Below are 26,697 nucleotides of genomic sequence, written 5' to 3'. Positions count from 1 at the left end.
GGGGAAGGTGAACTGGTCACAAGAACAGCCCCAAAGGGACAAGACTGTGGCAGAGGTCTGACTCCACCAAGAACATTCTCTCAAGGCTCCTGTGGATGCAAAATGCTGCCCACCATTGAGCCTTCTGCCACTGCAATGTCTCCCTAATGAAGTGCCCTGAAGGACTTGGGATGGAGAAAAACAGGGTACTGACCCTAGATAGTTGAAGTACCCATCTAAGGAATAATTTTTCTTTCTTTCTTATTTGCTTTTTAGGGCTGCACCTGCAGCGTATGGAAATTCCCAGGCTAGGAATCGGAGTTACAGCTATCGGCCTATGCCACAGCCAAAGCAATGCCAGATCCAAGACGCATCTGCAGGCTATACCACAGCTCACGGCAACACAGGATCCTTAACCCATTGAGTGAGGTCAGGGATCGGACCCACATCCTCATGGATACTAGTCGAGTTCCTTACTGCTGAGCCACAACAGGAACTGTAATAATTTCGATGAGCCCATCTTCCCAGGCAGAGAAAAGCACGACCACCATTAACTGGAGATGCCTGTTTTCTCGTGATTAGCAGTAATCTTTCCATGTTTTGACTACATGGTTTTTGGTTTTTTTTTCCCCAGCAAAAACATCTATATATCTAAGCTCCTCCCTTAGCCTCTATGGAACAGTTCCTCTGAGTTGAGGGGCTATCTCTCCAGCCACAGTCCTCAGCGAGTTCCTAGAATAAAACAACTCACAACTTCTTAGGTCAAGGCTTTATTTACTTTTCAGTTGACACCCCCAGGACCCCCAGTGGTCCTCCTATGCAACCCTGGCCTGTGAGGCACTGCCGTGTCCTCAGCCAGGAACCTGTCCTCTTGGCCTTTAGCAGAAACCCAAATGACTTCTGCTGAAGCAGTGGAGTGGCAGGAGGCCTCCTCCAGGCAGCCTCCTTCCAGCACCTTTGTGTTCCTGCCTTGGGGCCTGGGGCGCCCCAGCATCTTCCAGTCCATTAGGCTCTTCTGGCTTCACTTTTTGCTTCACACAAGTGGCCACCCTTCCCTTCCCAAGTTAGCTTCTCAGATGTGCAACGTACAGCAGCTGTCTGAGTCTCCCACCCTTCAGCCCTTGGCAGCAGCCCCCACCTCACGGGTGGCAACTCCATCCACAGGACCTGGCTGCTGGCTCCATTGTTAGCACCTTGAGGGAGCCAGAGAACACAGCCCTGGGTCTGCTCTAGGACACTAGCCCTGGGACAGGGGCTACTTGGGTACTGGGCTGGCTGTCATGAAGGAGTAGGTCCCACTCCTGATCCCCACCATCAGGGGTGATGTGACCTCCACTGCACGTGTAGAGCCACACCTGGCACCAAGAACACCTCAAGACGCCATGAGCTCTAAAATCCATACAAACATTTATTCCGTCCCTGCCTGGGGGGCTGGGGAAGGGGGTCTGGGAACTGGGGGGCTGCAGGCCTTTACAGACAGCCCCCGGATGAGGGCGGGGCTCTGGCGGGAAGACAAGTGTCCAGAGGCCAATGGGCCCTGGGGCATCCGGAAGGCGAGGTCCTGGGGGCTCACGGAGGGGCTGGCTTGTTTCCCAGAAATTTTGGGGTCCAGGTGGGCTAGGGGAGGCCAGTGCACACCTGTCCAGGCCCAGACCGAGCGGAAACCCCAAGGCCTGGCAGCTGCTGGGGTGACATCTGGCCCCTCCCAGCCCTATCCCCACCCCCCAGGAGGGAAGGCAGCACCAGGGTCTTGCTCCTCTGGGTGGGGGAAGACAACTGTGCAAGTCATCAGATTTAAATTAAGAATAATAAAAATAACAATACAAAATAAAAAGACAACCCCTGTCACAAACAAACCTTCGACAAGCCTGCCCAGCCGCCTTCCGCCCCCCTCCCCACCCCCACCACCCACGAGAAGGGGCAGGAGTAGTGGTCTCGCCTCCGCCCAAGGTACCAGCAGGGCCCGGCTGGGGTGCCGGGTGGGGTGGTCCCGGCCTCGCCCGTCAAGTCAGCAGCAGTCTCCAGAGGACAGAGGTCTGGGGCAGGGAGGCAGGGACGGGCGAGAGGGGTAAGGCAGGGGCTCGGGACTCCGGGTGGGGTCAGTCTCAGCGTTGGGCTCTCTGCCGCCGGCTCCTCCCATTCTCGGTTTTCCGTGTCTTGGCGATGTGGACAGGGTTAGCTCTCGAGATTTATTGCACTGTTTTGGAAGAGGCCTGGGGTAGAGGACGGGCCGGGGCTGCGGGAGAGGTGGGCGGGCAGGCGGCGGTCACCGCTTGGTCTTGGCGTCTTCTCGGATCTTCCAGATCACCAGGTGCATGCAGGCACTGGCATCCTCACTGGAGCTGTGCCCATCCACTGTGGGGCAGACAGAGGCGTCAGGGTGGGAGCCCATGGGACCCACCACACTGCCCCCACAGCCCAGGTGCTCACCATTGTCCTGGATGATCTGTCTGAGGTAGTCGGCCATGAGATTCCGCAGGGAGCGCTTGTACGGGAGGCCCAGGCGATGCGGGAATAACACGGACGTGTCCACCACGGTGCTGTGGATAACCTATGGGTGGGTGGGCAGCCAGTCAGGGATCCCAGGGTCCAGGGCCCCGGGAGGGCTGGGGTGGAAAGATGCCCAGTCCTAGACCCCAGGCCCCCTCCCTGGGCGCCCCGCCTGCCTTCTGAGGACCCCTGGGGAGCCAAGGATGTGGTGGGCCAGGGGGTACCTTCAAGGCCAGGAGATCACTCTCCAGGCTGTGGCCAATGAGGATGGTGTCCGAACTGAACATGCTGAGCAGCACGGCCTGGACATCCCGGAGTGAGATGCTTGTGTCTGCGAGGTCAGCCTCAGTCACCCCTGAAAACCTAGGGTGGAGGATAGAGGCCTTAGGGAGCTGGGGAGGGCATGGGGACCCCACCCTGGGCGCCAGGCTGCAGGCAGGTGGGCTGGGCCCTGGCAGAGGGCGCACCTGGTGTTATAGTCGACGATCTCGTTGTCCGGCCTGACGAAGGTGTCGTACACAACTTGTAGGTCTGTGTCCACCACCGTGACCCGCGTCAGCTCCAGGCCGTACGTGGTGTAGGACTGCAGGGGCCAGAGCACATGCCTCAGACAGAGCATCCTGGCAGTCCTCCCTGGCCCCACACAACAATGATCACGAACAAGCCCCCCTGGGTCCCTGAACCCCGAAGGCAGAGGCTCAGACCTTGCTTTCAGAGGGGTTTGTGTATGCTGAGCAGGGGGTGGACCCAGCGGCTGTTCCCCTCTATCCCAACACCCTCGCTGGCTCCAGGCTCTGGGCAGAGGGACCAGGACAGCCCCACTGGATAGCAAGGCCCCCACGCTTGACAGGGCTCCTGAGGACTTAGGAAGTCCAGGGTCAGCAGGGCCGACTCACCATTTCACAGTCAAGGGCATAGATTCCTGGGTGCGCATCTCCTGACAGTTCTTTCTCAAAAGTCTTCACAAACCCTTCAAGGCTTTCCTTCCGGCCATCCTGCACGTGTTGCTAAGGGTGAAGGTGAAGGAAGGTCAGGGCGGCAGGTTCGGGAGGGCAAGGCTGGGCTCACGGGACAGGGCCGGGCAGCTTTCATGGACTGTTCTCCTCTTCCCCAGGCCCCCAGACCACGCAGATAAATCAGGGATGGAAAAGGGAGCTGGGGGTCAGGGCTTCGGCCATGATCAGGGATGGGCTTCCCAGGATCGGGGTCGGGGGTGGGGAAGTGGCCCAGACACGTACCTTGGCAACCTGACAGCCGGTGGAGCCGATGGCAGCCGAGCAGCACATGTACTGAGTCTCCCAGCCACCAGCCACTGAAAAGGAGACATGGTCAGCAGAGGCTCACCTTGACGCCAGCCTCATGCCTCCCGGAGAGTTGGTCTGCCTGGTCAGGGCGCCAGGCCCGAGCAGTAGCAAGGAGCCAGTATGGCCTGTGCAAGCCCCACCCTGCGAGAGAGGGCATATACCTGGTGTGCCCCCGGGGGGGCCGCCTGCCCAGGTGGGTGTGCAGGCAGCCAGAGGGCAGCTCAAGGAGCCCCGTGTGCTCCCATGAGAGGGACTCTGGGCACATCGGGTCGACAACCAAATGAAACAAGCAGCCTCAGGACAGGACAAACCCTTCATTCCCGCCAGGGCAAAACCACCCCCGTGTCTCCATGGGAACAGGCGAGGACAGGCCAGCGGAGGAAGCCTTTCTTTTATCTGCCTGTGAGCCAGACAGGAAGGCCTTTGTATCACTTTTTCCATAAAGAACAACAAAGGGAAAGAAAGTTACAAGCGGTCAGAGCAGGCAGCCAGCCACAGCTCAGCCGGGGGCCTGGGATCTCACCTCGGTTCCGGCGGAGCCGTCCCCAGTGGTAGTAACACTCCTCGTCGCGCACACAGCGCCCAGAGGAGGACACAAGGTACTCAGTGCCACAGCGGCAGCAGACCCTGCAGGAGGCTGCGGGCAGGGACAGGGAAAGAGGGGACAACGTGTCAGGACAGCCCACTCCCTCCAGAAGGCTCTGCCTGGCCCCCAGGAGGGTGGGGTGTGGGAGGGACTCACAGTCCTTGGGCTTCTTCTCCTCTGCCGTGAAGATGACAGCGCCTCCCGGGCGCTCGGGGTGTGGGAAGGGGTAGCCGTTCTCCTTGAGCTGGTCCTCGGTGAGCAGGTACTCCTTGAGGCGGCTGTACAGGGCGGCCCCTGGAGACAGCAGGAGAGGGGTCAGCCCTAGACTGAGGCCAATGGGAGGCTGGATCCAGAGGCTGGGCGAGCCACCAGGGGCTGCGCTGGAGGAGCCAGGCTCACCCTTCAGATCTTCCACACGGGGGCTACTGGGTCTGCTGAGCGAAAAGCTGGTCTTGGCAGCCAACTTGCCCCCCAGCACCACTTCATGAGACACAACTCTGCGGCTGCTGGTTTCTGGAAGGGGGGATAGGAAGGTAAACTAGGTTCTGACACCTGGTCCCCCCCAAGGGCTCCCCACCCTCCTCCAGAAGGGGTCAGCTTGACCTTGTGTGACCCCCCCAACCCTGATTCTTTGGGGACTAGCAGGCTGCCTGGAAGGCCCTCTACTCCCCCGGATCTCCCCCTTGCAGGAAGGGAAGAACTTCATAGGAGATCTAATGGCCTTCTCGGGCTGTTTGGAGCCCGGGGGTGGGGGGAGGCAGAGCAGAAGAGCTGAGGAGAGAGACGGGCAGGCGCTAATGCATCCTTCAAGAGGGGTCAGGAGATGCCCTCCCGCACTCAGCACAGAGAGGCGGCCCAGACACTCACTGTGAAGAAGCCCCCCATTAGCGGTGGCCCCTCAGCTCACGGAGGGCGGTTAATAGCAATAGGAAGCTGTTCTGAGGGTGTGGGGCCAGTGCCATCCTCCGCAGAAGCCTGGCAGCTGGGGAGCTGGCACCCAGAGCTTTTGTCTGGCGAGCTCCTGGAGCTTAGAGCTGCAAAGAGGCTCCAGCAGCAAGGGAGACCCAGAGTGTGGGGAGGGGGACCTGTGCTGAAGGCTGGCCCGGGTCTTACGCATGTGACTTACTGTTGAGACCAGGCCCGGTGCGGGGGACCAGGCCCCGCAGCTTCTTGAGGGTGTTCACAGCAACATTCAGGTAGATGTTCTTGCTGGGACTGCGGTCGTAGGCCACCTTCTCCTCATTGAGCGCCTGTGGGCACACACGCAGCTCAGCCCTGCCTGACCCGGCCCCACCCCCATCCAGCAGCTGCACCCCCACACCGCAGGTCACGCACCTTCTCTATGGCTTCCTGGTTAGAAGAGCAAAATTTGAGGCACTCCTCAATAAATAGGTTGAGATACCGCTGACGAATGACAGTAGGGACTTTGCCACCAAACTCTTTTGGGATAATGGGCTTCTTTAAACTCTGGAGGAACAGAAATCAGCAGAAGTTGGGATACTCCTGCCTGCATGCACGAGGCACGAGGTACTTCTCAGAGCTCACGGGTGAACTACACACCAGACAGACCCTACCAGCTTAGAGGCACCAACAGAGGACCAGCCAGTGTTGACAAGAGAGGAAACTGAGGGCGGGGGGGTGTGTGGCAACTCTGTGACCCTGCTCAGTGTTTGTAAATGGAACCACTCTGAGAGAAATCTACTAAGAGAAAAGGACAGAGGGAGTGGGCAGACAGGAGAGGAAAGCCTGAGTGGATGGGCGTGATTACCTGTAAGGATGGGCTGTGTGCCACGCGCTTGGGGGTGACAGTGGTGGTGGTCTTGGATGCCATGCCGGACAGTGTGCGCGTCTTCAGGGGCTGGCTGCCCAGCTCAGGGCCATTGGGAGTCTGGCTGGTGCTGGCCGAGAGGGTCCTCTTGGCACCTGTGGGGGCTGGAGGGGGACAAGGGACATGAGGACAGGAGGAGAGCACGCCCATCACTGAGCTGCAGAGCACCAGGCGGCCGCGGCCGTTCAGCGTCAGCAGGACGTGCATCTCGGAGCACAGCGGGAAGGGCCGGGGTCTGGCCCGTGGGCTGTGGAATGACATTAGGTTCTATCTGCTTTCAGGCAAGTCCATCGAGGCAGGGAGGCAAAAATGGGACTTTGGAGGCCGGCTCAGGCAAGGTTGCCGCCAGGGTGGTCCAGCGAGTGGCACGGGGCAAGGGGAGCCTCTGCCACATGTTCCGGCCCCCGACTCTGAAGCATTGAAGTGTGAGGGAGGAAAGGCCCTGGCTCCCAGGCTGAGGACCAGAGGGTACAGGACACCCCAAGCCCACTCATTGTGACCACCGGCCGCCGCACAGCTGCCTCTGTATTCTGCCTCTCCCTTTGATGAGGTCACAAACCACACAGTCTCCTACCCCCAGGGTGGAGAGTGGTCACCAGCAGGGCTATTTCTAAGGGCTCCAGGCAGGGTGGCAGCAGGCAGTGCAGCCAGGGAAGGGGTGGGTGGTGTTTTCGCCCTGAGGAAGGGCAGGGGTGGCAGGGTCAGGGCCTGTCCCATTCCAGGGTCAGCCTGGCAGGCCACGGGGGAGGGAAGCTGCCACCTGGCCTCATCGCTAAGGATGTTTGCTTTTCAGTGATGGAAGGAGAGCTTTCAGGGTCTTTTACGGCACGAGGCACCAGACATCAGGTGAGTCCCCCAGGGTTGCTTGATTCAGTCAAGGGTGAGGGCCTCCAGGGACACCCCTCAGCATTATGCCAGATTCAAGGCACAGCTGGTGGGAGCCTCCTAGGAACCAGGCAGGTGGGGCAGAGCAAGGATCACAGGGAGAACCCCAGGTCAGGCGACAGAGGGGGGAAAGGGGCAGACACACCTCACCCAGCCTCCACCCCTAACAGATAGGCCCAGAGCCCCAGACATGACACTAGGCCTGACTTAGTCTCCTTCTGACAGCTGGGGAGACTTCTATCCCCATTTCACAGATAAGCACACTGAGACCCAGATGGGCCCTGCTCAAGGCTTCTACCACTGGCATAAAAAGGAGACTGGCCTTGAGCTCCTACTGGGTGAGAAACACTCCTAAGACCAGGGCCCTGGGGCTTACCTGCAGCCAGGAGGGGGTTGGGGACGTGGGCGATCCTCTTCTTCTCTCCAGGGGCCGAGATGTGGACTGAGGATGGCTGCTGGACAGCCTGGAGGAAGCTGACTGACTCCCTCTGTGCCTGCTGGGCCCGTCGGTAGCACACCTCCTGAGCAGTAGGAGGCCGGGCAGGAGGCACTGGGCCTCGCCTCATGGGCTCTGCCTGGGTGATAATTCCCAGTTCCAGAACGCATGTCAGAGGTACCCAGAGTGGGCTGTCCAGGGCAGCAGGATTAGGGTAGCACTGAGGGCTGAGTGGCAGGGGCTCCAGGGCTGGGATGGGGCAGGCCTCCCAAGCTTGCAGGTGTCCTGGAAGGAACTGCCTGGCTTCCTCCTGAGCTTTCAGATACTCTGGTGGGAACCAGCTGGGAGCTTCAGCTCTCAAATTCACCATGATGTTTTCACTATCCTAGAGTCCTTCCAAGCCCTGCTCTCCTGGTTGCTGAGTGTCCAGACCATGCCCTGGGCCCTTTATATAGGGACAGGGTTGGTGGAGCCCCCAGCCCCTAGATTAGATCTTGCTTGATCCAATCTTCTCTGGACTGTACCTCTGGAATCCCTCCACAGGGGTCCGGTAATTAGATCCAATCTAGTTCTTAGACTGGAGCCCTGTCTTTTGCCCTAGCCTTCTCTATGCTAGCTCAGGGCTCAGACCACCCCCACAGTGACTGACAACAATTTTTGTCTCTGGACCACAAGGGAGGAAAGCTAGGTTCAGAGAGGTTACACCACTTACACACACACAGCATGTGTCCCCTGGCAGCCCTGATATATAGGCACAGGGTGGGTGGAGCCCCCTGCCCCCAGATTAGATCTTGCTTGATCCAATCTTGCTTGATCCAATCTCATCTGGGGAAAGAGATGATTAGATCACCGGCAGCTCTGGGATGATTAGATTACCTGCAGTTCCCAGGCTAGAGCCCTGTCTTCTATGCCAGCCTTCCCTGCTCATGCCACCCCCACTCCCTCTGGTGACTGAAACTGTTCCTGTCTTCTTCAGACCACAGTGGAGGAAACCTGGGCTCAGAGATGTTGTTCCACTTGTCCAAGATCACACAGTACCTTGGAGCTGGGACTGGGACAGGGCAGTGTGACCCTGCTGGAGGGCTACTCTCCCCTTCCTGTCTCTGCTCTGTGCCCCGCTCCCCACCGGCACTAAGCACAACTCAATGACTAGAGGGGGGTCTCAGGCACATCTCTGTAGGACACAGGTTGCCAGAAGCAGCCATCGGCAAGGGCACACGAGGTCCTTGTTTCTGCAGAGGGAGATCTTGTCCCTGCTGCCAGCCTCCCCCCAGGACCCAGAAGTGGACACTTACCCCCTTGCTTTGCTTGGAGAGGTGCGAAATCCTCCTTTTCTGCCCCGGGAACAGAGTGGCCAGCCCTGAGTGCCCCTTATCCTCAGCCTTCTCGTCCTTGGGAGGCTGGAACATACACCCGTCCCTCAGTGAGGCACCCCCCACTGCTGCCCTGGCCTTGGGCAGGTGGGGGATGTGAGACTGGGACAGGGAGCGGTGGGAAGACAGTGACTTGCTTGGGGGAGTAGCTGCCGCCTCTCCCTCCTTGACCTCAGGAGGTGTACCAGGCCCTGCTCCACAGGTGAGGAAACAGACTCGGTGCCCCAGAGCCCACCTCTCAGGCCTGCGGAGGCAAGTTCTGCAGACATGGCCCAACCCACTCTCAGGGCCTGCCTCCTGCTCCCTCTGTTCCAACCAGCACAGGATCAGAATCTGGGAGTGGAATGGGAAAGCAAAGGGCTAGGACCAGGGTCCCACTGTGAGATCCCTCAGAAGCTGTAGGTTCTATGCTTGGACTGGCAAGGCCTACTTTGTTTAGAGCAAGCTCCCTCTGGTGGCTGAGGTGAGGACACTGGAGCAGGGCACCAGAAAGGCTGAGGGTGGTAGGGCTGGGGATGGGAGGGGAGGGCGACTGAGTAGGAAAAAGACAGGGAAAGACAGAGGGGAAAGTAGGGGCCAGGAGAGGAGAGAGGCTTCAGGGAGGTGGCAGAGGGCAGCAGAGCAGGCCAGGATGGAAGGTGGTGCCCAGTACCCCTTGGCCGGAAGGCTTTCACAAGCCTGTTGCAGGACCCTGCCAGCCAAGCTGTAGCCAGCGTCCTCTTCCTGGATGGGGCGCAGGAGGCAGCAGGAAGCCAGTGAGGGGTCCTGAATTCTGAACAAGCTAGGAGGCTGACACTGAGGCTGAGACCCTGAGCAAGTCATCGCGGAGACTCCAGTCCTAGGGAAGTTGGGAAGGAGCCCAGCCCACCCCAGCCTGGGCCCGGCCTGCCCTCACCTGCCGAGCCAGCCGGCCCTTGTCCTCTGTCTTGACAGCGGTGGACTCGTTGAAAATTCGCAGGCACTCTTCCATGGGGTCAGAGTCAAAGTCGACCTCCTTCTCCAGGGCAGCGTAGTCCACATCAGAGCCCGCCCCCGAGGAGGAGGAGGATGAGGGGGAGGACTGGCCAGCTGAGGGGGGCGGGGAGGCCTTGAGGCGTTTGGGCGGCCCCTGAGCTGCAGAGAGACTCAGGCTAGAGTCCGTGTCAGAGTCGGAGTCAGAGTCGGAGCTGAGGCTGGGAAGGGCAGGTGGCCGGAGTCCCGGTGCCTGGGACCCGGGGTCCTCGTCCTCACTCTCATCCCCAAAGAGGTCGGCATGGCTCAGAGCCCGCCTCTGCAGCTTGGGGGCGTCCCGGGGGGCGCCCTCATCCAGTGAGCGGGCCTTCCGCTCTATCAGCTTCCCTGATGGGGTCTTCCCACCCGTCCTGTCTGGCGGAGGGTGGGCGCCCACCCTTGTGGGGCTCTGCCGTGGTCCCGAGCCATTGGGCCGGCCTTTCCCTGAGCTGATCACCGCAGTGGCTGAAGATGGCTTTTTCTTGGTCCCATGGGGCCGTTCCGCCCTGTGCCGGGGGCTGCTGGCCTGCGGACCCCTCTTGTCTCCACAGGGCTTCTCGGCCGGCCTCCCACGTTCTGCATCCCTATTCTTGTCTGACTTCCGGACACTGTCCTTATGGCCAGTGGCTGGCAGCACCCTACTTTTCTTCTTCTTGGGCTTCCCTTCCTTGGGGCTGCTGTGCTCCTGTGAAGGCCTGGCTGGGGAGCTGGGCTTGGCAGGGGGTGACCGGCCTGGGCCCGTGGGCGGCTGCCCAAGATCCCCCACATCGTACTGCACGGCCATCTCCTTAGTCTCCCGGAGGCTGACCTCCTCAGGCTCTGGGCCCTCCCTGGAGCCTGGCCTCCCTGGGGCCTTGCTCTCAGGGCCTGCTCGGGCTCTTGGGGGGCTGGCAGTGGTGGGCCTATCCCCAGGAGCTGCAGCAGCGTCATCGTCTGAGTCTGAGAACCTGGCATCACAGCTGCCAAAGGGGTCACAGGGCTTCTTGGGTGCAGGTGTGTAGGGCTCACTGCTGCGGGAGCCCCTGGGCCGCTTGGGGGCCCTGTCATCCTTGGCGCTGGCCCTGCTTAGCAAGCGGGCAGAAAAGTTGGACAGTGGGTCGTATTCCAGGTCTGTAGACGGCTTAGAGTTGTCCACCACGTACTTGCCACTAGGGATGGGGCGGCCATACCGCCGGGGCTGGCTCACAGCCTTGGGAACATACTCCAAGGCACTGACACCCCCTCCACCATGACCCTGACCCCGGTCCAGAGAGGCCAGCGAGTACTTGCTGCCAGAGTCAGCAGGGGCAGCCAGCGGGGTGGGCTGGTAGCCGCCATCAGGGCTTAACAGGCCATGGCCGCTGGGGTTGTAATCGAAGGACAGTGGGAAGGTGTCCCCATCCAGGCCAGCAGCGGGGCAGGCAGCAGTGCCGCAGGGTGCTAGGGCAGGGGCCTCCACTGAGCTGTGCTCCCGGGCCGTCTCCAGGAGCTCCTGGTACCGCCTCTGTTCGAGCTCCACCTCAGAGCGCACAGCCTCAATGGCTTGGTTGACCAGCTCCAGCTCCAGGATGTCTGAGTGGGGCTCATCCCCTCGGCCCAGGGCCCCATTCTCCCTCTGTGAGGAGGGCTTGGGCAGCTCGGGGTTGTATGGGTCATAACCAAGCCCTGGAATGGGAGAGGGAGAAAACAGCAGTGAGTAGGCCTGCTACAGCAGCGGCCATGGGAGCCAGCAACCAGCCACGTCTTGGTTCTTCCCAGGGCCAGCAGGGAATAACAGAGAACTAGCTTTCCAGAAACTACCAGGGAATGAGAACCACTGAGGTACTAGTGGCAACTCAAGGTTAAGAGGGGGCCCATCCATGCAGGCACTGCCCCTGGGAGGCTGCCAGGTAGGGTGAGGGGCACAGAACCCTGGCCCCAGAGAAGGCCACAGGAGCTGGGTGCTTTACCAACTGGGATGGGGTGGTGAGGTCTGGGGAGCTGGGCTTCCTGCAGCTGGGGGAGGCCAGACACCCAGCCAGGGCGGAGAGCACAGGGTGCAGAGACACCGGACCAGAGAGCTTCCCAAGCAGAGGGTGTGGAGTGGAGAGGGAACAGAAGGCTGGGCTGGCCCCAACCCACCCAGAACAGTGGCTGGATGCACGCAGCCCTGCCTGGTAACAGTGCCTGTGGGCTCTGTCCCCACTTGCTTTCCTGCCTGCAGAAAAGCCCACTAGCAGAGCAAGATGGAGAAAACAGCCCCAAAGTGTCTACTGCTGAGGAGCACCAGGTATACAGAGGGGAACTGAGGCAGAACATCAGCAGTGCAATGCCAAGGGCGTAAAAGATGTTCAAACAACATGTAACGTTGGGGAAACAAAAAGTGGGGTGGATGGAAAAGTGGGCACACTTGTGTCCATCTGAATGGGGGCAGTGGGTGGGCAGCTCCTGTTATTTGCCCAGCTCTAGAGTGTATTTCCACCCATGCTGGCACGAAACTTACAGAAAACTCACTTATGAACAGAAGTGCAGAAATTCTCAGTAAAATGCGAACAAATAAAGCCCAGTGTTCCAAGAAAGGAATAATATACTGTATTCAAACATTCCAAAATCTAAAGATAGTTCATCAAGACATTCACAGGGGAGTTCCTGTCGTGGTGCAGTAGTTAACGAATCCGACTAGGAACCACGAGGTTGTGGGTCTGATCCCTGGCCTTGCTCAGTGGGGTGAGGATCCGGCGTTGCTGTGAGCTGTGGTGTAGGTTGCAGACAAAGCTCAGATCCTGCGTTGCTGTGACTGTGGTATAGGCCAGCAGCTACAGCTCCGATTCTACCCCTAGCCTGGGAACCTCTATATGCTGCGGGAGCGGCCCAAGAAATGGCAAAAAGACCAAAAAAAAAAAAAAAAAAAAAAAAAAAAAAAAAAAAGACATTCACAGGACATAATTCTGTAAAACCTCTAAAGAAAAAAAATGAATCGATCTGATGACCTGTGGTTGTCAGATTGATGGCCAATTCTCCCAGGAGCCTCCATAAGGAATCAGTAGTGCCCATACTTGGACTGGAGTCCGGGGAGATCCATCTTGGACCTCTGACCTCCAGAAGTGCCAGAGAAAGCTCTGTGCTATTTAAAAGCACTCAGTGAGTGGTGTCTTGCTGCAGAAGCCCCAGGAAACTCCCACATCACTGAATGAGGAGGTACTTGGAAGATGGGTGATGTAGGGGCCATCAGCCAGGCCAAGGTTGCCTGGGGGCTCAAGGTAGGACAGGCTCCACTGCAGGCCTATGGTCTGTCTTTTAACTTGGAACTTATTTTTCAACTGATACTTAGGAGAAACGACGCATGTACACATGTATCTGTGCTTTAGACCACTAAGAACAAGCTGGGGATGAGCCGGGGCTGAGGGTTATACATGGGGAGATAAAACCAAGCAGTAGGAGTTCCTGCCGTGGCACAGTGGTTAACGAATCCGACTAGGTTGCGGGTTCCATCCCTGACCTTGCTCAGTGGGTTAAGGATCCGGCGTTGCCGTGAGCTGTGGTGTAGGTTGCAGACGCGGCTCAGATCCCGCGTTGCTGTGGCTCTGGCATAGGTTGGCAGCTATAGCTCCCATCGGACCCCTAGCCTGGGAACCTCCATATGCCGCAGGAGTGGCCCTAGAAAAGGCAAAAACACACAAGAAAAACAAGCAGCAAAGGCCAAAGGGGGCAGAGGGACAGGGCTGCCAGGGAGCGGTCCTCCATGCCCTCACCTTCCAGCTGCAGATGCCAGGGTGAAGGGCGTTGTGGAGGCCAGGTCAGGACATGTGGCTACTGGGCCCTCGGCCCTAAGCAAGGGTGAAGGAGCTGTCCAAAAGGAAGGCTTCTAAACCTCAACAGCAAGATCCAAGGCCCCTCTCCCAGCCCACCTCAACCCACAATGGGTCCAAAGGCACTAATGGCAGACCCACTCCTGGCCCACCACCTGCCCAGGTGAAGTGAGTAGCCAAGGTCTCCCCTCCCTGTCTAAGTCCTGGCTCAGTGAGGGGTTACTTGAATCCTGCAGGTCTCTGGGGGCCTCCAGCCCACCCACCTCACTCTCCAACCTCCCTCCTGAAGCTAAGAAGGCTCTCGTCCCACCTGGCTCCCCCAGGTGGTGGAAGTGCCCCCCAGGGGCGGTGGGCACAGCAGGGTGAGGATCTAATGGATGGGGTCCTTTCTCACCCTTCACCCGCTCTGTTGGCAAAGGGCAAAAGCCATGCACAAATAACCAGGAGTGCCCCTAACCTTCGCCATCAAGGGCAGAGTTGAGACCTCTGCACTTGGTTGTTTTTTGGGTTTTTTTGGTGTGTATGTTTTTATGGCCACACCCTCGGCACATGAAGGTCCCCAGGCTAGGGGTCTAGTTGGAGCTGTAACTGTCGGCTTCCACCACAGCAATGCCAGATCCGAGCCGCATCTGAGACTTACATCACAACTGACCGCAATGCCAGATCCTTAACCCACTGATCGAGGCCAGGGATGGAAACTGCGTCCTCATAGATTACTAGTCAGATTTGTTTCCGCTCAGCCAAGATGAACATTCCATGCATTTTGGATTTTTAAAGCATTCCCCTACCACCAAGTCTGTGCTTGGGAAGTAAGAAGAGGAAGGGGGTGCCCTAGGGCCCAGTCCCCAAGCAAGGAAGTGAGGCGCAGGCTGCAAGGCTGAGAAGGGCCCCCCCCACCCCCCAGCATCCTGGTGGAGAGTGGCCCTGCTTTCTGACGTGAAGCCTGTAACAGCATCAACTGACTTTAAGGGAAATTGGCCCCCTCCACTCCCATTAGCCTCCAGGCAGCCTGCCCGCCCAAGGTGCAAGTGTTCAGACTCTGGAGGGGGCATAGCTCCTGGCCAGGCCCAGCCCTAGCCCCCAGCCCCTTGATCTGAACATCAGGAACCCTGCTAATGTGGGATACTTTCAGACTTGGGGGAGGCTGCCTCCCCAACTCAGCTACACCAAAAAGCAAAACAGCCCTGGGAGGGACTGAAATGGTCTAGGTCAAGACCCTCCCCCAAGGCCTATTTCCCAGTGTCCTATAAGGCCACATCACCTGCCCAGGGGCTTGGCCACAGCCCCCTGGGGCTCAAGAGTGAGTGCACTGGCCCCTAGGCCCCTGCCACAGTTACCTGAGGCTGGCTTGGGGATAGGAGATAGACAATGGAGAGGGTATTTGTGATACCTAGCCCCTGCCCCAACCTGCCTCTGGGGTTTGGTCCCTCAAGGGACCAGTGGGAACTGGAGAAGCTCCCCAAGAAAATATTTTACAGGCAACTCTACAGGTGATCCTCGAGAGCTGGGGAAGGGCCATGGGGGGGCCTTAGAACATACCTTCCAATTATTGGGGAATTCATTCGAGTAGAAGCAAATGAGCCTCCTCTGGGGTTTGTACCAGGGAAGCATGCCTTTGGTAAACAAGATTAATTGGGCTGTTTTTCGGAAAGGGAGCCAATCTTGGATGGTGAGAAAGCTCTTTGAAGGCCTGGCTGATGGGGTTACACTTTCTGGGGCAGTGGGGACCCCTAGGCCCAGACCTGCCCAGCAGTCACTTGAGTGACGCCCCTTGGTGTCAGGTGGGGAAGCCTCTCAGAGGCCTCTCCCCAGACCCCTAGCCTTCTGGAGCCCCAGAGAAGGGAGAGGGCTGGTTCCCCCTCCTGGCTCTGGCCATGAGTAGCTCTCCCAGTGACCAGACCAGTGCTGATTGGCTCTCTGACCAGCTTCTGAGCAAGTGTCCAGCACAGGCGCCAGGCCTGTTTCCCCAGATCCACAGCAGGAAGAACAGACGCGGGGCCACAGTGTTCAGGGAACAGATGGCACGGAACCGACAGAGTCCACGGGGAGTTGAAGGGCAAAACAGAGTAGTGGTCCTTCCGAGTCCCAGGTGGCCACCTCCAATCCCTCCAAAGCGTCCCTTGGCCAGGAAGCAACCTCCACCCCAGGTCCCATCCATACCTCTGCTGCTCTGCTCCCACCACGACCCTCCATTCCAGAAAACACCTTGCCCTCTGAAACCACACAGACACCCATCCCATGAGCTCTAGCTACACGTGGAATTAATGACAAGTGGAAACAAGCAGACCAGCCAGCATGAAGACCCCAATGGGAGCTCATGACCCCACCACGAAGGCTCCAAGGCCATCCTCTCTAATCCTCACAGTTGAGAGGTCTGACCCAAACCCAAGATTCTCTCCACTCAGACCACAATGCCCAGCCACTCTGTCCTCTCTAGCCAGAAGGACCCTCATCACCCACCCCTCCTCTTCTGGGTCCAAAGTGATAAGCACCCAGCTACACAGGGGTCCTGCCTCCTGCTCTGTGCCCTGACAGACTTCAGCAGGGATACCTCCAACCCAGAAGGCAGTCACAACCCAAGGGGGCGGGCAGGGTGCTGGGAGGTGACTAACAATGGTCCCTGAGCAGGACACAAGGACCAGTCACAGGGCAGAGCAACTAGACTCCTCTTGGCCCCAGTAAGCTGCCCAGGTAACAGAGGCCCCAAAGGTGGAAAAAGGAAGTCATTTCCACAGGGGCAGAAAAGATGCAGCTAATGACAGGAATGCAGGGTGGGAGGCTGATGGGGGATCACAAGATTTGAGCACCCTCCATCTACACACACACACTTTGGGCTTTCTTGGGACGTGGGACCTGGCAGACAGTACCCCCCAAGGTCACCCCCCAATGGAGGCTGGAGTAACCCCCAGGTCCTCAGAGGGGCCAAGTCTGCCCCTGGGCACCATCAGCCAGCCCCCTGGGTGGGGGGACTTCCTCAAACTCCACTCTTGAACATCAGGTCAGTAGCCTTAAGCCCAGGGGTGAAGGCACTTAGCCATTCACATATTCCAGATTGGAAGAGCGACCCAGACACCAGTGGGAGAGAACCACAGTGACTACCATGAGGGGGTGCTTGGGTGCACACAGGGGCCGTCCCAGACATGCCCACTGCCGCGGCATGGCTGTGTCCAGAGAAGCAGGGTCTGGAGTCCTCCTCCCCACTTGAGGGCCTGGGAGGGTCTCCTTCTGCCCTGACAAGGCCCCCAGCTCCTTCAGCTTGAAGCCCCCACCTCGGGGAAGCAGCACAAGGTGCCACACAGCCAGATCTGGACCAGCCACTCAGGGGCAACACTGGTCACAACTGCAGGCCACCTGCCACTCTCCCCGGAGGACCAGGGGGTCTGCTCCTTTCCACTTCTCTGTCCTCACTGATGGTCCAAGATGGGTCCAAATGACATTCATGGTAAAGAAAATTTTAAGAATCCCCTGACCAGATCCCCAAAACAGGTTTCCAATGGGTGTTTCTTCCAAAGCACAGGCTTCCTGAGGGCCCCTGGTCTGGAGGCCCAGCAGCGCAGCTGTGTCAAGTAAAGCGAGGCAGGGACATAAGCCCAGCCAGGGAGACAGCACCTTCATGGGTGTTCTAAGGACTCAGGGCCAAGGTGAGTTGACTCCATCCTCTAAGAAAGTTCCCCCATATTTGTTACACTGGGGCAAATTTTTAAAGGCACAAGAGGCCCCAGATTTCTATGAGGAAGTAAGGACCAGAGACAAAAAGGGAGTAACTATTCCCAGTCAGAGGCGCTATGTGTAGTATTATAGCTACCTGTTAAAGAATCATCTGGATTACAGACTAGTGGCACTGTTGTTTCACAAGATAATGTTTGAAACTATTCCAATGTTCAGTGGCGGAACTTGCAATCCTCAGTTTGTGGTCTGCCAGCTAAAGGTGAAGATATATTCCTCCAATTCAGGACCCACCCGACGGGAAGACAAGTTCATGTACTTTGAGCTCCCTCAGCCATTGCCTGTGTGTGGTGACATCAAAGTAGAGTTCTTCCACAAACAGAACAAGATGCTAAAAAAGGACAAAATGTTTCACTTTTGGGTAAATACATTCTTCATACCAGGACCAGAGGAAACCTCAAAGTAGAAAATGGAAGTCTGTGTGATCAAGAAAGTGATAGTATTTGCAGTATAGAAAGTGCAGATAAAGATAAGGAATATCTAGTGCTCACTTTAACAAAAAATGATCTCGACAAAGCAAATCAAGACAAGGCCAACCAATACTTTTCTCCAAATTTTAAGGTGAAGCTGTACGTCACAAAAACAGTTAGAGGAGCCATCAAATCCAGAGGCTAGCAGTTCAACTTCGGTAACACCAGATGTTAGTGACAATGAACCTGATCATTACAGATATTCTGACACCACTGTCTCTGATCCAGAAAATGAACCTTTTGATGAAGATCAGCATACACAAATTACAAAAGTCTGATTTTTTTTAATAAAGAGGGATAAAACACCATAAAAAACAAACTTGAATAAACTGAAAATGGACCTTTTTTTAAAATGGCAATAGGACATTGTGTCAGATTACCAGTTATAGGAACAATTCTCTTTTCCTGACTAATCTTGTTTTACCCTATACATCCACAGGGTTTTGACACTTGTTGTCCAGTTGAAAAAAGGTTGTGTAGCTGTGCCATGTATATACCTTTTTGTGTCAAAACGACATTTAAAATTCAATTAGGATAAATAAAGATAGCACTTTCCCATTAAAAAAAAAAGTCTCCCCATAGGGTCACAGGTGGGCAGCATTGGCTTTTATCAGTCTACCTTGAAGGCAAGTACTGGGGAAGGTGACAGAGGGCTGGCCATCAAGGTGGGTCAGCCCTATCCCCTCCTGCAGGCCACTTTGGTGAGCTTTCAGGTCTCTGAGGACAAGCAACTGTGATGTGTGACCATTAACTAGGCAGGGATGGATCTAGCCTCAAGAACACACAAGGACAAGCAATGCCAGGATGTGCTGAGTGAATCTGGCTTCGGTGCCCCTTAGACACAAGCTTCCCATCCCCTGCCACCCAGCAACTCAACATGCTGACCCCTGGCTCCTTTCTGCACCCCAGCCTCAACTATGCTGCCAGCACAAAAATCTGCAAAGGTTACACCAGCCAGAATGGCCATCATCCAAAAGTCTACAAACAATAAGTGCTGGAGAGGGTGTGGAGAAAAAGGAACCCTAGTACACTGTTGGTGGGATTGTAAATTGGTGCAACCACTGTGGAAAGCAGTAGAGATTCCTCAGAAAACTAAACATAGAACTACCATTTGATCCAGCAATCCCACTCCTGGGCATCTATCCAGAGAAAACCACGACTCGCAAAGACACATGTACTCCAATGTTCATTGCAGCACTATTTACAATAGCCAAGACATGGAAACAACCTAAATGTCCATCGACAGAGGAGTGGATCCAGAAGATGTGGTACATATACACAATGGAATATTACTCAGCCATTAAAAAGAACGAAATACCAGCATTTTTTGCAACATGGATGGACCTAGAAACTATCATGCGAAGTGAAGTCAGCCATACAATGAGACACCAACATCAAATGCTTTCACTGACATGTGGAATCTGAAAAAAGGACAGACTGAACTTCTTTGCAGAACAGATGCCGACTCATAGATATTGAAAAACTTATGGTCTCTGGAGGAGACAGTTTGGGGGGTGCAGGGATGTGCCTGGGCTGTGGGATGGAAATCCTGTGAAATCAGATTGTTATGATCATTATACAACTACAGATGTGATAAATTCATTTGAGTAATAAAAGAAAACGGAAAAAAAAGGAAAAAATCTGCAAAGGTTTGTGGAATGAATAAAATATCAACCACGAGCCACAGACCCCACAATGCCTTAAGCATGTACACTCTTGCAGACACAAGCTTGGTGCTGACCAAAAGGGACAGTCCCTTCAGGACAGATGGCACCCAGCAGCCACACAGGAAAGTTAACTGGCTAGAGAACAAGTTACAAGTTGGCATGGTCCCCTGCCAGGCCTGCTGCAGGAGGAGCAATGCTGGGAGTCAGCCCCTCCTTCACCTCCTAGGCCCCTTAAAAGCAGAGCCTGAGAGCCCCCCCCAGGCCTTTTTTTTGCTCCCTCTCCCTGCCCAGAATATTGGATTGCTGCCCACCACCCTCCCCTCTTCAAGCCACCGGGCAAATTTCTATTCACCCTTCAGAGCCCAGCCCAGTAACTGCTTGCTCAGGGACAGCTGCCCAACTCCCTACAACCTCAGGAGCCAAGTGCTCTCTCCGGATACGGGCCCACGCCTGTGCTGCTCAACACCCCCTCCCCTTGCAGAGTCCCCACAGCCTGGTTCACAGATAAGCACTGATCTCAGAAGACCCCAAAGAGCCGGGGAGGGCCAAGGGCCAGGGCCTGATTTTACAGGTAGCACCAAGGCCCCGGGACACCTGCGTGTGTGTGCATGGCCACACTAAGGCCACGCCTTGCGAGATGGCCAAGTCCCAACCCCCAGAGCACCCAGGCCCACTAGTCACCCATCCTGCTCTCCTCCAACAACTAAGGCAACAGACAGGAGAGCTCTTCCCTCAGAAATGCTCTGGGCTCCCAATCCTGCCTGCAACTCATGTAGCCCGCCTGGGAAGGGCGCTCCCCATGGCCCTTTCGAGAAAGCTGGCACCCGGAGGAAGCCACAGACTGGCCACTGCAGGACCTGCCACCATGAAGGAGGCCAAATGGTCAGGAGACACCTTTGAGGAGATCCAGCTGGCACCTGCCCTGACCAGCGACCAGCCTCCAGCTCCTGCAACCCTCCTTCCACCCTTCTTCTTAGTGTTCCAGTTTTTCTTGTGACTCAGGCAGACCAACAGGAGTCTGGCTTCAGCACACGGACAGACTGAATGAACCAAACTCCTAGGCACCCACCGCTTGGCTTAAAAACCACACTCTTGTCACTAGAAGTTATTTTGTCAAGAGGATTCTGAGGCAGAGTGGGGGTGGAAGATGACGGCAAGGCAGGAACAAAGAATCTGCAGCACAGCTGAGCGAGACGGGGAGGTGCGCCGCCTGCCAGGGGTCTACGTTGTTACTCCATTTTGCAGAAGAGGTAACTGAGGCCAGGCCTCCCAGGCCAGGCTCTTGGCACCATGAAAGTAAAGCCTAAATGCCTTCATCTGGGGCCCCACTCTGCCTGTAGGGGTTGGAAGTCAGCCATGGTGCTTGCACTTCTTCTCTGAACAATGCTCTGGGGGTGACGCACACCTGAGCACCACGCACGGTCCCGAGCTCTCCCAGCTGGCTTGCTGTCCCTGCCAACCCCAACCCGAGCACCTGGGCTGCTCTGCCTCTCCTCCAGACTTGGAGGAGCCAGAGGAAGGTGGAGATTTTTAGGGCTTTTCTCTTCCTTACCGGCCTCAGCGAGCCTCTTCCCCAAATACAAAATAGGCCAGGGGCTGGGGTACTGATCAGCCGCAACACCAATGACACCCAGGGGTGGGGGGCGGGGTGTGTGTGTGTGTGTGTGTGTGTGTGTGTGTGTGTAGGGGAAGGGGACCAATCTGAGCACTGCAAGACACTCAGCAGCATCCCTGGCCCCCACCCTCTCATCACCAGGAGCACTCCCCAGCTGTGACAACCACACAGGTCCCTACATCGCCCTGTAGCCCCTGGGGATCAGGATCACATGCAGTGGGAGACATGGCTTTACTGACACTAAGCAAAGACTCCTAGGAAATACCCAAACAGCTGAGGTGCAGATGCATCCTTACTCAAATGGCCTAAGCCTGGATCTGGGAAAAAAGGCAGGTTTTTAAAGCTCGCCAGGTGCTTATTGAGGAGCTCTGAGGTGTGGGGACCACAGGTCTTTGGACGGCCTCTACCCTCACTGGGGTTTGCAAAACCTCAGCAATAGAATCCAACTTAATCAACAGGGCAGGCTCACCACTACAGGAGAAAGACACAAAGTGTTTTGTTTCCAAGGCTGGGAGGAAGCAGAGCAAGCTGGCAGAGGCGGGACTTGGGGCAACATACACATAAACATTTTTCTTTTGACTTTTTGGTATTCTCTGATGTTTCTAATGACTACTGCTGGGAGTCCAGCAAAAAGTGCTCTGAATGGAGACAAGGAGCCCAGGCTGCTGCCAGCTAGAACACAGCCCTCGAAGACAAGGGTTGCTCCTAGGCAGGGTTGAACTGCTAATAAAACCTGTTTGTGCTCCTCCTGGTGTTGAGAGACCTCTACAGAGAACTACTCTGAAAACCCACAGCACCTCTCCTCCACTCCCTCTTTACAGAAAAGTCAAGAACAAAAGAACAATAGAACCACCCACTGGATGGCAGTGAAGCTCCTCCTCTGGGAGGCTGAGGCTCTGCCCCCTGAGCCTGGCGGCACACAGCTCCCTGGGAGGGTGGGGAGGTGAGACTTGGCTCTCACCAGGGGTGATCCTGCCCCCAGGGGACACTGGACCACTCCTGGAGACATCTGTGCTTGTCACAACTGGCAGGCTCCTGACAAGGAGGGGGTGGGGGCCAGAGATGCTGCTCCACCTCCCACGGGGCTCAGGACAGCCCTGGGAGTGACCAATGCCCAGAGTTCCTGCTCCTCCTCTGGCTGGCTTCAGAGTTCCCACCTCAGGTGAAAGGCCCTGGCTGTCCTGACCAAAGACCACACTGACAGCCAGCTGGTAAAAACCCTCTGGTCCTCAAGTACCCTGGCCAGGCCTCCAGACAAGAGACAGTATTGCTCTGGGCTGGGGCTCTCAGCACCAGTCTCTCCCTGGAAGAAGGGGGAAGTGTTCACTGCAGTTCATGCTGGAAAAGAAAACATCAGATCGAGGAACGCACTTGTTCAGTCCCTGAAGGCGCCGTCATCAGGGCTGTGGGAAGTCTACCCAAGGGGAGGACAGCTAAGGGGCTGCGGTGACTGCCGCTGCAGCCCTCCTGCTTCAAGTCAGCTCACAGATAATACAACACAAAACCCCACCTCTGCAGGAAGCGCTGGTTTCTCTGGCCCCAGCCTCCCTACCCGGCTGGCTCTCCTCACGTGGAGCTCCTCTGTAGAAGCATGGCTTGCAGACTGCAAGGGGCCGCTGGGGGCCTCATCTGAGACTGGGGGGGCGGGGGGACGAAAAATGATGCTGTCACTACTACCCAGCTAGGGTCACCCTGGCCTCCCCCACAAGCAGGTCTTCCTCCAGGCCCATCCTCAATACTGCCTCTCCCAGGTCTCAGTATTACCTCTTGGCCTCAGGGGAAGATGGAGCACAATGCGTGATGGGACCCAGGTCCCACGGATGTTGACAAGAGAAACTGGCAAGAAGTAGTGAGGGTCAAGGGCCTGACAGCCAAAACTCCACCCCATGTCCCCCACTTACCAGCCATGTGTACACAGGCATGTGGCTGTCCCTCTCTGGGACCCAGTTTCCTCATCTGGGAAATGGGGATGACCATCCCGCCCACTGGTCAAGGTCAAGGATGAAGAACACGAGGGTATGCGGCAATAACTGGGGCACTCCCCCTAGTCCAAGAGCAGGAGGTAGGGGTCCTGGAGCACAGGAGGATGGATCTGAGGGCCAGAAAGAACGGTATGCCTGCCTAGCCCTTGCATGGGCCTCAGACCCTGCTGGAAGGTTCAGGAGGCCATCAACCCAAGGCCACTGGTGCTGGGTCACACAGGGCTGCACACCCCACCTGCAGGCAGGCAGCCAACACCCAGGACCTCAGCATCCCTGCCCAGCCCACACTTGCCAGAGCACCTCTGCTTGGGCTGTCTATCTGGTCACAAGTGGACCCAGCCAGAGCCTGGACTGCTGCAGAGTCTCCAAACCCAACAGGAAACAGGGTTATCAAAATCTGGAGCAGGGGGCAGCTGTAAGGGAGGGGGAGGTCTAGGTGCACACTATCCCCTGGCCCACTCAGAGGGCTACCCCGTGAGCATGACCAGAAGATGAAACAGAGTGTCAGAGAGGCCCCATGGCAAGAAAGAGGCTGAGCTGGGCTCCAACCCTGCCTCTCTAGGGCAAGGCAGAATTCCACCAGAAGGTAACAGAGGCCACCCCCCACCAGAGACGGGAAAAGGACTGCTTATTCTCACCTGCGAAACAAAATGCAGATGCACGGGGATCGGGGGTAGGCAGTGGCCTTTTCTCCTGTGGGAAGGGAAGCAGACAGGGCAACATCACCAAATGGGCTCTCAAAACCTGGCCTCTGGGAAAGTCACTGGCCATTCAAGAAATGAATAGCACAGGATGAACGCCCAAGAAGAGAGACCAGAGCTCCAGAGTTCAGAAGGCTGGAAGGCCATGTGGAGTCTGCAGACAAGTTGCTGCTGGGGGCATGGTCCCTCCCTATCTGTCCCAATGGTAAGGAGCATCACTCGCCAGGCCAGGCCAAGTCGGTCAATAGATGGATTGAAAACTGCACTGTCTTGAGTTGAAAAAGGACACCGGGAGGCCGTTGACACTCAGCTGGGGGTAAGGCACCGCTGGAAACTAAGGCACCTGTGGGCCAGGCCAGCTTCCCTCCTCAGGGGTAAGTTCCTGAGAGCAGGGCCCACAATGCACACAGCCCCAGGCCTGGCACAAATGTGGAGCCAGGCAACCAATGCTTGCATCTGGCTGGCTGTGAACAGTGGGTGGCAGGTGCAAAAAGTCAGGACAAACTTACAATGGAAATTTGAGAAAATGCTACCCCCTCCTTTTTTTTTTCTGGCAAAATGGGAGAACAAGCCCATTATTTAATCTTAGCAAGGGCGCTCCTCTTTGAAAGTTAAAAGGCTCTGAGATGGGGATTCTTTCATGGGGAAAGAGAGAGGATGCCGAATGAAGAATATGAGCCTGAAAGAAAAGGGGAGCCCAGTCCTGAAGGACAGGAGCCCCAGTGAGAGCCCGAGTTCCCCTCCGGAGTAAGGACATCCCTGCAAGCCTTTCCTCGCGGTGCCCCTCTTTTTGCCCCCATTCTTAACAGCTCAAGTCCCACACTCCCCACAAGCAGCGTGACCCCGGGCAGCTCTCACCGAACTCTGCCGCGACATTGATAATCACCACGGTACTGTAATGCTCAATCTAGAAACGTTCACTTGGAAGCCTGACCCCCACCCCAACACACACACAAGCAAGTGGATATGTTGGCACACGGCTCAACACACAGCCCAGGTTCCTAAGCAAGATCCTCTAGACTGCTACTGTAAACAAGAGAGGCCACAATCAGCGGCGCGGCGGCCGAAGAAGCGCAGAAGTAAACAAGGGCTGCCACGAGCACTCGGGGCCGGGGAGGCGGCGGGAACGGTTCCCCCGGCATGAGCTCGGGCCTGCCAACCAGTGTCGGCCGCGCTCCTTTCCCGAGCCCGGCGCGCTCCACCCTTGCGACGCCTCTAGGAGAACGGGTCCCTTCGTTGTTTACGTTTTGCACTCGTTGAAGCAGAGGTTTGCAGAGGTCGCTCAACGTGGGCCCCGGGTAGGTGGCCCGGACTTGGGGACACGTCGCCCGCGAGCGAGAGAGAAGAAGGTTGGGCGGGGAACTGGGGGCCAAGGAAGCCCGGGCGCCGGAGTGCTGAGCCCGGGGCGGGCATTACCTGCTGCGGGGGACGCCGCTCCGCCTCCCCCGGGTGCGCCCGGGCTCCGGGCCCCGCGGTGCCGGAAGTGGCAGTAGGGCCGCCGGCAGGGCCCCCCGGGCGCCCCAGCCCAATACGGGCAGTCGATGGCCCGGAAAAAGCCGGTGGAACGTAGCATGGTCCGTCCCGCGGCGGGGCCGCGGCCCGGAGCCGCCCGGGCCCACGGGCCCCTCACTGGCGCCGCGGTCGCCGCCGCCCGCGCCTCACGGACCCCGCTGCCGCCGCCATCTTGCTCCGAGGTCCCCGGAGGCCCCCGGGACGCCGCCGCAAGGGACCTCGGGAGCAGCTGCCCGAAGTGCGCCTGATCAGAAACACCTGCTCCCGCGGCCCCAAGGAGGGTCATGGACCCATGGCCCAGGACAGGCAGTCGCGGGGGTAGGGGTGGTGGGGGCGAGACGCCCTGCCTACTGTCTCCGGGAGCCTCGCCGGCGCCGCCGCCTGGCCCTCGGTGGCGGCAACAGCGCCATCTTGAGCCCCAGACCCCTGCGGCGCCTGGAGCTGTCCACGGCACGCCTGATCAAAAAAAAAAAAAAAGGCCCCCCTCATAGTCCAGCTGTGGCTTAGGTGCATTTAATTAGTTTTATTAGCACGTCTCCCTGAGGCGCCCTCTGCTGGTCAACACGAGTCCTGCGGGCGTGTCTCACCTGCACCTGGAGATCTGCACCGGAGTTACCCAGCTCAGGCTCTGAAACTCAACTCCGCCCGGGTTGACTTCGAATTAGTGCTCACGTTTTGCACTCGTTGAAGCAGAGGCTTGCGGAGGTCCCTCGACTTGGGCTCCGGGTGGACTCCCACTGGACTCTTGTCTGAAATCTCATCCCCAGGTCCACCAGCGGAACCCTATTCCGATTTACTCATTTGTCCACCAAATATTGACCCTAAACCGTATTTTATCTGTTCATCAGATAATAGATATTCAGGTGGTTTCCGCCTGTTTGTTGTGAATTGAGCCTCTGTGAACATGTGTGTATATGTATCTGAGTACCAGTTTTGTTTCAGTACTAGTTTTTCAAATGATGTAAATTTGTTTGTTGCCCTTTATTTAAATTGGGGGAGATGCTTCATAAAACTACAATTCCCAGCCTGCCCGCCAGCTGGCAATTGCCAAGGATCCCCGTGTGAGCACAGGGTGGGGGTGCAGTCTGTGCAGGTCATCTCCTCCCTCTCCCAGCCCATCTATCCTTACCTCAGCCACCTGGCCCCGGTGGCATTTGGGCCTGAGACCCCTCACCCCAGGGGTCTCTCGATGCCAGCGCCTCTTCCACCGCCAAGAGGAGGGAGGACCCCTCAGCCTGGCCCTGACAATGCTAGTGAGGTGAAGTCAGGTCACCCCTGAGCTTGCACTTACTAGATGCTTCCTCTGTACTCACTGACTGACCTTGGTTATTTACTCAACAAATATTTACCAAGGACCTACTATGTGAGTGCCAGACCCAGTGCTAG

At 57.1% G+C, this 26,697-nt stretch overlaps 1 protein-coding gene and 1 pseudogene across 4 annotated transcripts; one reads left to right on the top strand and one right to left on the bottom strand.

Moving 5' to 3' along the window:
- REXO1 (RNA exonuclease 1 homolog) lies at positions 737 to 25,494 on the bottom strand. Of its 4 annotated transcripts, XM_003123002.4 has the most exons (16): positions 25,216 to 25,494; positions 9,777 to 11,515; positions 8,804 to 8,908; positions 7,449 to 7,647; positions 6,128 to 6,291; positions 5,695 to 5,826; positions 5,486 to 5,609; positions 4,759 to 4,872; positions 4,516 to 4,653; positions 4,297 to 4,410; positions 3,708 to 3,781; positions 3,366 to 3,476; positions 2,937 to 3,052; positions 2,694 to 2,832; positions 2,410 to 2,530; positions 737 to 2,334 (listed from the first exon to the last, which is right to left on the bottom strand). In XM_003123002.4, the coding sequence occupies exons 1-16, from the start codon at positions 25,370 to 25,372 to the stop codon at positions 2,246 to 2,248; spliced, it is 3,636 nt and encodes a 1,211-aa protein (XP_003123050.1). In that variant the 5' UTR covers positions 25,373 to 25,494; the 3' UTR covers positions 737 to 2,245. The 4 variants fall into 4 exon arrangements, with proteins under 4 accessions (XP_003123050.1, XP_020939874.1, XP_020939873.1 ...); XM_021084215.1 differs by having other exon boundaries at positions 4,516 to 4,872; positions 25,216 to 25,477; XM_021084214.1 differs by having other exon boundaries at positions 4,297 to 4,653; positions 25,216 to 25,477.
- On the top strand, positions 17,087 to 18,676 carry LOC102158101 (annotated as a pseudogene).

Source organism: Sus scrofa, chromosome 2 (assembly GCF_000003025.6).
Source record: "Sus scrofa isolate TJ Tabasco breed Duroc chromosome 2, Sscrofa11.1, whole genome shotgun sequence".
In the NCBI taxonomy this organism is placed as follows: Eukaryota; Metazoa; Chordata; class Mammalia; order Artiodactyla; family Suidae; genus Sus; species Sus scrofa.
This window is presented reverse-complemented; position numbering and strand designations above follow the sequence as displayed.

Bases quoted from the DNA above. Each gene is read 5' to 3' on its own strand.
- REXO1 (XM_021084215.1), bottom strand. From the start codon at position 25,372: ATGCTACGTTCCACCGGCTTTTTCCGGGCCATCGACTGCCCGTATTGG. The intron at 11,516-25,215 runs GTAATGCCCGCC...CTCCCATTCCAG, and splicing joins AGCGGCGTCCCCCGCAGCAG to GGCTTGGTTATGACCCATAC. The intron at 6,292-7,448 runs GTAAGCCCCAGG...GTCCCCCTCCAG, and splicing joins CAACCCCCTCCTGGCTGCAG to CCCCCACAGGTGCCAAGAGG.